The 14586-nt window shown below is 27.0% G+C and overlaps 1 protein-coding gene across 1 annotated transcript; it reads right to left on the bottom strand.

Moving 5' to 3' along the window:
- Window positions 1–1093: 1093 nt before the first annotated feature.
- Window positions 1094–10392, bottom strand: LOC119687999 (transmembrane 9 superfamily member 4). Its single transcript, XM_038102592.1, has 11 exons — window positions 10230–10392; window positions 9691–10076; window positions 9472–9630; window positions 9299–9410; window positions 8339–8504; window positions 6646–6849; window positions 6401–6590; window positions 5562–5789; window positions 5325–5508; window positions 5128–5266; window positions 1094–2561 (listed from the first exon to the last, which is right to left on the bottom strand). The coding sequence occupies exons 1-11, from the start codon at window positions 10233–10235 to the stop codon at window positions 2461–2463; spliced, it is 1875 nt and encodes a 624-aa protein (XP_037958520.1). The 5' UTR covers window positions 10236–10392; the 3' UTR covers window positions 1094–2460.
- Window positions 10393–14586: the final 4194 nt, after the last annotated feature.

Genomic DNA, 14586 nt, shown 5'->3' with positions numbered 1-14586 from the left:
TATATATATATATATAAATTATATACCATAAATATAAAATACTTCCAAGTATGAAAGCGGTCTTCAGTCAAAGTACTTGGAATATATTTCCTTAAGTACAAATACCTTCCTTCTCATAAAAATTAAAACATACAGGTGGCAGAATAGCACGTACAGCAGGTGTCAAGAATCGTGGAATCAAGGATAATGCGCATAAAGACAACAACAATGAATTAGATTATTTAAGAGAGCATTCCTAGATCGAATTGACATGAATATTTTTTTTTTTTGAGAAACTCTGTTCCTGAAAATGTACATTTATTGAAATGATTTTGGACGACGGCTAAGTATATCCCAGCAATAATAAGGACCAAAGAATCCGTGTCTTTACTACGATAAACAAGTTTCTCATATATATCTATGTAAAAGAACTATCTGAAGTCTTTACAGAAAGTAATAGAGCGAAGAGGTTAGCATCTCACACTTACATATTTCTATTATATGGATGTGTAGCGTTTAGCAAAGCTTCAAACAACATTATTCGCCAGCTATAAATTGTACAAAGCCAGGCTCTGAGAAGACTTTTCGAAGTACCATGGTACTTTAGGACGAATGACATCTTCACGGAGCTCAAGATTGATCCCATCAAAAAATACATAAATGATAGAGACCTGAAATTATTTGCGAAAACTAACAGACTTACCAACACCGCGTTATTAAATCTCAGAATGGTTACAAGCTCCTCGGGGAGGTATGTAGATCTGAGGTCAATTATCCAGTCAATGCGTAAAAAGGGGTTTTGAAAATACCACGAGTTAAGCTTCAACATAATAATATTATATATATGTATATATAATATATAAGTAATATGTATTACAGATTATAATAACAAAAGTGCTGGTATTAATCAAAGTTAATAAAGAAATATATGTATTTTAAATAAAATTTTTTATATTTTTTTACAGTATTTTATTTCAATATTAATATATTTATCATTACATTTTAATAGTATTATTATTATTATTTTTCTTTTTGAAACAAATTAATTTTATATTTATTTTACGTTTATATTACAAAATTAAATGATAGTTTAAAAACAAGAAACTAAATTAATTTAAATTAATAAATATATAAATGTGTATATTCGTTCTCTTATACTAACGCATCTGATGCGTATGAGTTCTTCAATATCTTCAATAAATAAACTATAAATTGTACAAGAAAGTTTTTAACATTGAAAATTTGTATACAGCTTTTTTTCAGATTTTCCTGTATAAATTCCGCAATTATTATTCTGTTATTAGCATTAACATTGATAACGTTTTTAGGCGTGTTATTTTCTTATTATTTTCTCTGGTTTTCTTATTTCACTGCGTAATATATACATATATTTGAGTTTGAAAAGCATAGGCAAAATAAAAAAAAACAAAGAAAAAAAATTTGCAACAGCAACAATGTTGTTATGTGTACTATAGGAGTTTGTTTGCATGTATAAAATGCATTTAAGTGGACAATGTGAAATGCTTATCTGTTAAAGTGAATAATTGAAAAATGAAGTCATGTGAGCGAATTATTGATTGGAATATAATTATTTGTGTTAAGTGTATATCAAAAGTCCACTATTTGAAAAAAGTCCACTGAGTAGTGAAAAAATGTTCAGTATTTGTTTTATTTACTTTAGTAAATGATGTGAGATATATTTATAAAACCAAATAGTACAATATACATATTTATTCACATATTTGTTAGTGATGAGTAGCAAAAGCTTGTTTTTAATGAAAAACACATTTAAAGTTTGGAAATACATATATTCTGAATAGCTACTTCAATTGATTATTTCCACTTAAGCTACTGTCACTAGGAAGGATGTAGTAATATGGAAATAATATGTATAAAATATTAAATTTGAAATCGGTCGGTTCTCATTTAAGTTTAATAATTAAATCACTTACAATTATGTATTAACACAACTTACAATTAAGTTACGTATTTTAACTCTATGAATTCTTCAATTTTATTTTACTTCATCTTTGTGAAGTATTAAAAGAGTAGTTTTTAATATTTCTCAAAGTTTCACTCTTGAGCGCTTAAGTAAGAATTAAACTTAAATTATTAAGTCAGAAAACACAAATCAAAGAACAATTTCACGAATTCCCTAATATGTTAATGAAAATTAAGTATACTAACTAATAAATAAAAAAAATACTTCGATAGGATCATATATAAAAAGTATGTTATATATAAAGTTTCTCCCTACATAATAAGAATTGACTTAAATAAGATATAATTATAGTGATATAGGACTATGTACTGCGCGAATTCGACATTATGAAAACAAACATTTTAAATATATATATGAAATTATTTATACTAATTAATTAATTAAATAAGTTTCAAATGTTCAAACTTTTAGAATACATAAAAAGCGAATTGATTGGTACATGTTCAATATATTTGAATACAATAAATGGAGAAATAAATTTAATCAATTTTAACAGCTCCATAAATTTTTCTTATAAAACTGTATGCTGCAAAGAAGCCAATTGTCCCTGTCAGCAACCAGAAGGTTAAGACCATTAAACCTGTAAAAAAAAAGGAAAATTTGAATTAAAAAATTTAATTTTGTTAATATATCGTTTTTTAATATATTACAGCAAATACATTATATGTATCCAAAAATTTATTATTGTTTTCTTTATATAATAAACACGATATTCATAATTTTCTGACTTCTGATAATTTTCTGACAACAGTACTCTATTATGATGACTTCTGTAAAAATATTTATGATAGAGTACAGAGTTCTCTCTCTCTGGTATTATAATAGGACACAGTCATCCAAAGTGTCATTTTGCAAGAAACTATGAGGGAGGTCATGTGAAGCAAAATTGTGATTATAACATTTAATAATCAGTGCGAAAGGTGTGATAAAACAAATCTGACACAATTCCAATTTTCCGTGCAACTTTTCGTACTACGGTATATATGTTAAACAGACATCAATACTTGAGTCCAATTCAATGTTATAAGATAGTAAGATAGTAGATAAAACAGCTCTTTTTCAAATGCACTTTTAAATATACAAAAAGAGAATTCATTAATTATATCCGTTTTGTCAAAATATTTAAATATACAAATAATGTCTCATATTAGCTGTACCCAAATAAGGATATGTTATTAAAAATATATAAATAATTATTATAAGTGGATTCCTACTCTTTATCCTATCAGAAAAGGGTGGAAGTCGGAATCTGTGACAAGTTGCCCTGGAGTAACCATTTACATGGATATCTTAAAGAAGAGAGATACCAATGCGGTCATCAATTCAAGGACATTCAACTACGACAGTCATACCGTTTTACTGGTACCAACAGTGTTTTTCAAGCTGACACATTCCTAATTGGAATAGCAGGCAGACTAAAACTAGTTTGTATAATTCGCTTTCAAATATTACTATCTTTGACAGAATTGTTTAACCGACGATTGTAATGACATGTCTTGACTAGTTCAACGTCACAAGTCCTCTTTTTTTGAGTTCCTGAACATAAAAATTTCTCATTTAACAAACCATGATAGGAAAATGCTTTAAAACGGTCCATGGTATCTATCAATCACTTTGTATGCCTTTGCCTAGGACTGGAAATAAAGCAGTTTTCATATCTAGAAAAGCGTTTCTTCACTTGAGTGTCAGAGATAACCAAGATAGACTAACTTGATCAGTAATGTCAGTGGTAGACAGAGTGAGATGTCTTTGGTTAGTCAGTGGTACAGAGTGGTACTGTATGTCTTTGGTTAGGACTGCAAACAAAGCAGTTTCCATATTTAAGAGATCGTTTCTTTATTCGCCTGCCAGAGATAATAAAGATTGGCTTATCTGATTTTCTTAAGATTATCAAAGAACAAATATTTTGACAAAACTGTCCCCAAATGGTTTAACACGGCAAAATTGTCTATAGCACTTATAACACGTCACTTATTATAAATTTTAAAAAATGAGAAACTTAAAATGATACATGAAAATATCCATGACACTCACAATTATTATTAATTTACAGCTGCTTGAGTTACGCCTCTTTTGGTATTTGTAAAATTATGTTACAAATTCAAATTCATGTTTAGTTACTGTTTTTTGTTTAAAAAAAATCCACAAAATCCCTGCGGTTACTTGAATATTTAAAGCCACTTTATTGCACAAAAAATAACCTTTTTTGAGTGGTTTCCTAAACTTGGACGTGGCCGTACAAACATCGAACATTGTTAGTTTCCGAATCTTGTAATTATGAAATTCAAAAAGATGTTTCTACTTGCACTAACATTTGATGCTGTGAAAGGTGCTTTCCACATAGGTACGATTTCAGTTGCGCTTCGAATTATTTCTTCATCGATCGCTAGTCTCAAAAGAAATATTCCAGGGAATGAGATGTAATTTCAATAATAAAATCATATTCGAAACAAATGCCTACTGAGTCTAAATTCATTCCTTTGGACATACATAAAAACTCGAGAGAATTATTGCAGTTTTTAAATATTGCTTTAAAAGGGGAATGTGTTTCACCATTTCGCTACCACATTCTTCGCATGAACCCCTAATACAGAAGAGTAGGGACTAAATTCATCCCGTCGAATTTAATAATATAATAATAATAATAGGTCTTTTTCTGGGGCCAAAGCCGGACAGTCACAGTATTATGAATTCTTTTTTGTGGTCCTATACACCAATGACCAGAAAGAACTGCAGTAAGTCTTGCAGTGTTCACGCCGTTTCTTTTGATGAGTTCCGAGCATCTAATTTTAATATAGGTGAGCCATGTTAACTTGGAAGTTGAACATGACTTAAATGCGTTTTATCTGTTATTAGAAAGTTAAAGAAAGTAGAAGTAGGTACTTCAGCATCAGAACGGGTTAAACTGTCAGCGTTCTCATTCCCTCCAATGTTCCTATGTCTAGGAACTAAGATGAGGGTCATCTAACCGATTTAGTTCGTCGATTGCTTCTGTACATTCTTTTACTATCTTTGATTTTGTTGTAAAGGATTCAGGGATGTGTATTACTTATAAATTTTTTAAATTTAATTTTTACAAAAAAAAAAAACTTTCTTTTATTAGCTTTAGGAATTTATTTAATAATTATTTATCTTATATTACTTACCTGTATATCCCATGTATAGAAGTATTGGTATAAATTCTGTAATTGCTAATTTGGTAAAAAAGTAAAATATACTATAAAACAGAACATAAACAGCTGAGCCACCAGAAACGATAAAACTGCGCCACCACCAACGGTAATCCTGGAAATAGAAAATTAAAATAAATAGATGATAAAGTTAATGTTTGTAAGTGACTTACTTCACCACATAATTGAAAATATGTCATTACAATTGAAATTTGGCCGCAACTCACTACCAGAATGCAAAACACCAGAAACAAGAAACCAAACAAATAATAGAACTGATTTTGCCAAATTGCAGTAAATACGAAAAACAGTTCAATGAAAACAGCTCCAAATGGTAAAATTCCAGCCATTAAAGTACTAACAAGGCATATATTTTAAATGTTCTCATGATATGTCAAAAAGGTACTTACCTAAGAATTATATTCATATACCAATGTTGAACTGGTACTTGTCTAGGAATCATATTAGTACGGACAGGATGTTGATAAGGTTGTTTTCTATAGCCAAAGTAATAGCCTAAATAGACTAAAGGTACAGATATACCAAACCATAATAAAAGTAATGAGATCATTGTTGTAAATGGCACTGCACCACTCGATTCTTTATCCCAAATAAAAAAATTAAGTATAAATCCAGTTCTAGAGAAGGAATAAAATCAATATTATACAATGACGTTAATGTAATATTTATAAATAACATTTTTTTTATAAAAACAAAAAAAAACATGGCTTTGACTCAAACAAAATTTTAATTCTCTTCACACAGATAATTACATTAGAAGTCAATTTTCGGTATTTTCTTACTACATTTTTTCGTGCATTCTTTGAAATTTGGATTTGTCGATGAAAAATATAATGAACATACATATATATTTTAGAAGATAAACTTGTTTTCACTGGATGTGTTCTATGAACGCTACATGTTAGCCAACCAATTTCGTGCATTTATCGATTTGATCTACCTAACAGAGTGATAGAAGAATTTCGCTAAATAATACGTTTTGTCATGCTGATAAAGAGTATTTATGGTTTTTATATTGTGCGTTACCTTAGCATATAAACGTCTAATATGTTTCAAACATTTTGACACTAAATGTTTGAAGAATATAATATCATTACAATTATACGATGTTGAAATTAAATTTAATGAATTCAACATAAGAAAGTCTTCGGTATAAAAAGTTGTTTAAGAAATGCTGAATTTTATATAATTGCTATTGATTAAAAACCATATATTTATATTTTATTACCCAAAAACTATTCCTGGATACAGAGTAGCCGATAAAAATGCAGACTTTTTCCATTCACGCCCCTTCATTGTTTTATATAATCTTGCTGCGAAATACCCAGCAATTGTTCCCATGAAAACATACATAAATATACCAGATGTCATAAGAGCTCCTCGTGATGATGGTGATAACATACCCAGCATGGCAAAAACTATAAGTAAAATAAAATTAAAATCATATTTGAGATTTTTTTATAAAATACATACAGATAGTTATTAAAGCCATAAAAAATATTTGTATTCCACTTCCAATAACAGCTGAAAATAAACGTGTATTTTTGGGTGGACGGAAAACGTCGCCATGCACTAGTTTCCATCCGGTTTCTTCAAGTGTATCTTCAATGTTGTCATCAGTATTATAACGCGCGATATCCCGACGAAGAGTTCGTATCATTATCATTGTCAAAATACCTAAACATAATTAAAAATGAAACGAAAATAAAATGCTTTTGTTTTTTAAAAATATTCAATTATCGGCGTTGGTCATCTACTGACCATTTAATCTATGTACGAACCAATGCCATTTCTGTACCACAATGAGCCATTATTAAAGCTCAAGTGGGCTCTTGGACACAAGGCCACCAATCCAAACTCAACTAATATATTCAATTAGGTTACGTTATGTTAGCGATCTAAAGGATTTACTTAGGCCTATTGGTCAGATAAAGAAAACTTGTGTTGTCAGATAGGGAAAACTATATTGTACCTTTGGCAAAACTTAAAATGCTTTTTAGTGGAGTTGGAGTTGGCTAAGATTCTCAAAAAAAAGACACAGATATGATATGTGTATTAATAAACGTATTACATTCTCAGATTAGATTCTATGCACAAGAAATAAATAAACTCACGCAATAAAAATTAAAAGAAAAAAAAAGAATATAAAGAGAATAGTCTATAAAAAAGAATATTATTGAAATTTAACAATTAAAAATAAAAATATAATTTAGTAAATTAATTATTCTACAGCCGGTTTATGATTTCGTTCTAGTATAACACAGCAAGTGAATTTGTTAATGCACTTTTACAACAAATTAACAAAATACTCCAAGTTCGAACAAGACTTGTATGTACGACTTTAGGTCAGTTGTATAATTAACACTGACTCTGACCTTCAATTTTGGCAGGGTAAGCGTTCAACCCTTGGTTTTTTCAGTCTCACAAAATTATTTAAAAATAAGTAAATACAAGAAATATTTCCAAAAAGTCCAGTAATGATGGATGTTTGACAATACCCCAAACTGTATTGTTTCAATTAAGCAACATGGTTTCTTTCGTCATAATTAATTTTAAAAATCAAATTTAATTTTTATTTTAATATAGAATGCTCTATAATAACTCAGGTTCTTGGATAGATATTAAAAAGTATCTCCAGTTCAAATATAATTATTTTAATTTCATAAGTAAGAAAGCATTTTAAGAACATTTGATAAGAAAAAGTCTATCTGAACGCATTCAGTACAATAAACTAGAGCTTCGACTGGAACTGAACCATTAAACGAAAATGAAAAAAGCCGACATTGGCTAGAGAGAAAACCGAACCGAAAATATATCGGTTTATTTCGGTTAAACATCGCACAGTTCCATATCAGCATATATACGAACATTGCTTTTCAGTTGTTAGATCTTTAATAAATGAAAGCTATAAGTTCAAAAATATTTTTTTTAATCTTATAATTTTAATTATTATTTAGTGAAAAAAAAATTGTTTAACATGATTAAAAATAATTTTTAATACAGAATTTATAAGATTATTTATGTGGAACTGAACCGAACACCAAAACAAGCCAATATTTTTGCCGAAGCGAATAAAGAAACTGAATCGATATATAATTCTTTCAATTAATCCGAAACAAATAAATTCCATTTCGAAGCCCTATAATAAGGTTTTTAACTAACTTACCAGATAAAAAGAAAACAACAACCAGAGAATTAATAATGCTAAACCAATGAATTTGAACATCTTTCATGCCAAGATATATGTCCCAACGTGATGCCCAGCTTACTTGGGATTCTTTCCATTCAACGGAATATGTAAAATACAGCTTGGTTTCGCCATCTTGGTTAACCTTTCAAATGTAAAATTCATTAAAACATAAAAAAAGATTAACTTTGACTATTCTAAAACTTAAACACACTTCACACAATTATGTAGAATTTACATTTACAAGTTTTCTAAATTGAAATCCTCTGAAAACCTTTATAAATCTAAAAAGAGCGTTACAGTTTTTAGTGCTAATGTTTAAAACTTATAAGAATAAAGTTACCCGAAAGCAAAATACGAAAAATTTAATCAAATGAAAGAGTTGCTCTTAAAGAACTTTTACCTGAACTTTCATTTAATGAAACAGATTCATATAAATATATATTTAAATCTATTATAAATATTCAGTAATAATACACTTTAAATCTATTATAATACAGTGAAAACTTTACCAACGGATACTCCTTTTGAGCAGACAATTTTTCTAAAACGTAGATTTTGTTTTTATTATAATTTAAAAACTTCTTCGACGAAGTTGGCAAAATTTAGCTACGATGAATGCTCAATTAAGAGTTTGTACTATATTATTTTTCTTAACAAAAATAATAAAACTTATATACGATCAGTTAATTGAAAACTGTTTTGCTATGAAAACTGTTTTGTCAGATCGTAAACAATTCGAGATATGTGTCATAAGCTCTTATAAATATTGATCGGACAAATACTTCTTATTTCCGTTATGATATATTACTTCTTCTCACAAGGCGTATTTGTTTAATCATCTATCTAAAACTATGTCAAACACGTATTTAATTTAATATGCAATTTTCTCACTTTGTGTGAAATGCGAATTTATAAGTAAGAGCATAAATATCTTACCATTTGTGGACGCGCATTATCTGGATAATTGCAAGAGTCCCCTTCAAATTTGATTTCGTTGAAATTAATTGAAGAGGTTTCAACTTCAAAGCCAACCACACGGTACTTATTTCTTTCAAAAAAATAAAATCAATCAAATTTTCAAGTATTTAATAGGTTTTATATTTACATACTTTGTATGCATGTGATAGGATAATATGAACTTTAAATGATTGTTAATGTATACATTGCCACCCTCCATTTGGCCTAAGCGATATCCATGTTCGTAGCTAATCTCATTTCGATTATTTGGGTTGACTATTCTAGTCGCTACTGGTAAATTATCTACAAGACTAGAAAATAGTATTAAAATAATAAATTTAATTGAAGAGTAATTGCATTCATATTATTACAGATGTACAAAGTATTCATGACGTATGCGCTGAGCAACTAGTGATGATTGTGGCTTATCCCAATTTACCGGTAGGCCCTTTGCATTGCACAATAATTTACAATTTATATTTTCTGCCATTTGAAGTTCATATGGCGTATTCACAATACGATCGCCACGTAAAACTTCACCAAGATTTTCCGACTTATATATAAATGTGCCATTTTTTGGTTTACAGAATTGCAGTGAATAATACATATAAGGTAACTGTGTCCGACTACTAGTCATTTTTACCGCCTTAACATCGATTTTTTGACCAGGCACAAACTCGACGGGCGCTACACCAGGAACATAAAAACAATGATTTCCACATATTATTGTAAGCAGCAGTAACACTTTAATGTAGCACTAAAAATGAGAACTTATTTTTAAATCTTTTCAAACATAACTTATATTCAATGCAAACACTTAAACAATGTCACATCAGCTTGACGTGTCAAAACCGACAGACTTTTATTTGCGCAAGAACTCATATTCTACTTTAACATAACATCTATTTACCTGCATTTCCGAAACAACACCGAAATAATTATAATATTTCCTGAGAAAATGTGTTAAGATTTATATATTTATACAACCGTAACAAAAAAGAAATAAGTCTTCTAAGTCTGCATATTTTCTTGTGTGGACATCAAAACATTAAATATTTATCATCCACTATTATGTCCCACATTGGACACAGTTTATGCGACACTTGCAAAAATTTCATAAAGAGATAATATTAAAACATAGCATATGAATTAGGGATTAAATATTTTTTTTTATATAAATATCTCTGTTACATATTCCTTAAATTTTATTCCGATGGTACAAACATTAAATTTTAATTACCTAAAATTGCTAATTGAGGGTCGAAAAATATAAAATTTAAACATAAAGCGTACTCAAGTCAATTACGGCGTTTACATTGTGAGATTAAGAGAACGAGATTAAGTTAATTTGTATATTTAATCTCCACCGTTTACATTATATAACATATTGGAGATTAATTTTGACGTTTCTCTTGTTGTGTTTTGTTTCGTGTGTTTGATAAATTTCTGTAAATAAAGCATTTAATTACAACTTTGTACAAAAAATTGTAAAATAAATTAAAGAAACAGTTTTATAACAATAATATAATAAATTTTAGTTATATTTATGTATAAAAGTATTATTAAACAAATTTATAAAAAATTTACTCATTTCGGCATTTTAAAATTTTTCAATGTTTGTTTTGAATAGATTTTGGCATTGCTTTTCCAATTCTTACAAGATCGTAAAAAAACTTCGATGTTAAGCCATTTGCAGAGTTGCACAGAAAAATAATCACCATTTTTTCTAAGAAGATTAAAAATAAATCGCGACCAGAAGGAGATTAACTTTTGTTAATATCACTGATGTACTTTACACATACCATATTTCGCCGAACTGAAATATGTTTAAATATGTGTGCTCGCAGTGTAGGTACTTATAATTAAATTCAAGTAAAAAGTTAATTAAATTTACTATTCACCATATTACAAAGCCTACTTGAATTTTATTTAATTAGTTTGAATTCATACATTCGAATGATTTCATTGTCTTGCCTTTGATGACTAGCTAAATCCAAATGTACTATTATAGAATAAAAAAAGAACTAGAGCTAAGCTTACTAAAAAGCCAAATCATTACGTCGCAAAAACACATAGATCTACCACATCGTACGTAAACATAGAAAACCCGATAACTTACAAAGTATCGGTGGTTGTTCATGAGATCGCCAAGAACTCACTGATTTTGAAAATTATTGATTGTAGTGCACCCATTAAGACAGAAGTCTCAAAAACCAGCACTAAAAATGATAAATAATTATTGGTATATTTCATCGACACCGAAGATGAAGACAGTCCGATAAAGCTGAAAAATACGGTTCAATCATCACAACGAAATCCTGACGCACCGACAATTAGTCAACCAAGAACTTATATAACATGTGGTTTATAAAATTTTGTGACGCTATTCATTTTACTGGTCATCTTTAAAGAACTTGCATGGATTAATAAGAAATTTAAGCGTGGTTTGAATGTCACTACAGATGGCTGTGCACCTTCCGTGTCATTTCTTCAGGATAATCCAGCAAGATACTTTCCATACGGAATAAACTTGTGCTATTAAGAATGTTGTCATATATATTTTATCGTTTAATATGAGTCTTCCATGTAAGCTTACTACCCAACATCACTTCTAAATACTCCACTTTAAAAGATAACTATAACGTTAACTCTTCTAAAACAGCCGGCAACAGGCATGTAAAACTTTTAATGCATATGAAGCTTTTTGCATAATATGAGTCCTTCATGCGAGCTTGCCATTCAAGATCATCCAAGACGATCATAAAACTATGTCCAATATGCGTTATGCAGATATTTATCAAATACTCGCCATCCTGTGTCTGGACCGTAATCAAATTATTGAAAATAATTAAATCGATAAAGTACTGCATTTTGTTTATAACAAAAATCTGGATGATGCTAATGCTTTAAATGACCAGCCTTGTAAAAAAAAAGAAATCTGTTTGTTAAGTATTGTACTAACCCATATTGTGTTCTAAAAGTTTTCATCACAACTGAAAACAAATTACGAGTTCATGTAGAGACAACCAATTGCTACCAAACTTTAAAAGTTCTTAGAATAATATTTGCATACTACGATTTATAAATCATACTATTTCAGATTTCTTTTATTTAATAGTTTCATATAAGGATGAAGGAGGCATTTATAATGTATGGCACTCAGTATCAGCTCATTTCATATTCATTAAGACTAAGAAGTTCAAATCATATCCGTCTGTCCATCCTAAATTTATACATGATTTTTCAACATCATTTACCTTAACTATATTAGGGGTGTTCACGAAAACACATAAACTATCAGATTGTTAGTATCAGATTCACTATCAAACCTTCCAGATTCGGCAAGAATGATAGAACACAAAGCTGAACAGAAAGGAAATCCGTACAACTGACTACTATCGCACAGTATCTATCGGGTTATGCATATTTTCGAAAATAGAATAAAATAGGTGAAGTTGATTATAAGCATATTTTACGATACTGGGAGGATGTATCGTAAATTTTACCATACATTTTTACGATATTTTAGTCTGTGAGGTTGGTTTAACGGTGCATAATACATTCACAAAAAAATATAATATAATATAAAATAATATAACATAATAAATAATATAATTATATAAAAATAATATAACATAATATAATATAATATAATATAATATAATATAATATAATATAATATAATATAATATAATATAATATAATTATAATATAATATAATATAATAATAATAAATTAAAAAAAATATAATAATAAATTTAAATAAAACATAATATAATAATAAATTAAAATAAAATATCATAACAAATTGAAATTAAATATAACAATAAATTATAATAAAATATATAGCAATATAATATAATAAAAAATATTGAAATATAATAAAATAAAAAATATAGAAATATAAAATAATAAGAAATATAGAAATATAATATAATAAAAAATATAGTATAATATAATAAAAATCTAGTGATATAATATGATAACATGTATAGTAATATAATATAATAAACACTATAGTACTATGACATAATATAATATAATAAATAATATAATATAATAAAAAAAAATATTAAAATATAATAAAATAAAAAATAAAGAAATATAAAATAATAAGAAATATAGAAATATAATATAATAAAAAATATAGTATAATATAATAAAAATCTAGTGATATAATATGATAACATGTATAGTAATATAATATAATAAACACTATAGTACTATGACATAATATAATATAATAAATAATATAATATAATAAAAAAAAATATTAAAATATAATAAAATACAATAATAAATGAAAATAAAATATAATTATAATATAATATAAAATATAATATTAAATAAATATAATATAATATATAAATTAAATAAATATAATATGTATATAATATATAATAATATATAATATAATATATAAAAATATAATAATATAAAATATAATATATAATATTATAAAATAAAATATAATAATAATATATAATAAATATAATATAATATAATAATATATATGTAATATATAATATAAATATAAATATAATAATATATAATATAAAATATATAATATATAATAATATATAATATAATATATAATATATATAATATATAATATAAAATATATAATATATAATAATATATAATATAATATATAATATATAATATAATATAAATTATATAATATAATATAATATATATAATACTAATATATGTAAAAAAGTTTTCAAATTTATTTATTAAACATCTTAAAAAGTTTTCATAATGGTAATACCTAATTTACCCTACTCGAAATTCTGGTAAATATCAATTTCGCTGCCATATCGATATAAATTATTATTTTCTTCAATTTACCATCAATTTACTCGAACTCGTACACAGCCTAACTTAAAATAATATATAAAAATGCATATCTTTGCCGAATTTTTGGTGTGGCAGGTTAAGAACAGAATATCTCTAAATAATGTTATTTGATATACATGCAATTTATATTGCCACCTGTTAGAAACGTCGATGTAACGCAAACAGGGTTGTCTGCATATAAAATTTGGGAAGCGTTTATCATTATAAAATACATGTAAAATATGTTTGTTTGTGTGTTAAGTAGAGAAATAATTGTATTATTCTGATCAAGTATAACTCAATTGCGTTAACTTTAAAATTATTATTAGCAATAAAACTAACGAAAGTTAAAGTATCTTTTTTTATGTCTTGATTTAATGTAAATATTAGATAAGGAAACCTGAATTATAAAAAGAAATTAAATTCTA

This window comes from Teleopsis dalmanni, chromosome X (assembly GCF_002237135.1).
Source record: "Teleopsis dalmanni isolate 2A chromosome X, ASM223713v2, whole genome shotgun sequence".
NCBI classification, from domain to species: Eukaryota; Metazoa; Arthropoda; class Insecta; order Diptera; family Diopsidae; genus Teleopsis; species Teleopsis dalmanni.
The sequence above is the reverse complement of the archived record's forward strand: the minus strand, read 5'-3'. Positions and strand labels throughout refer to the sequence as shown.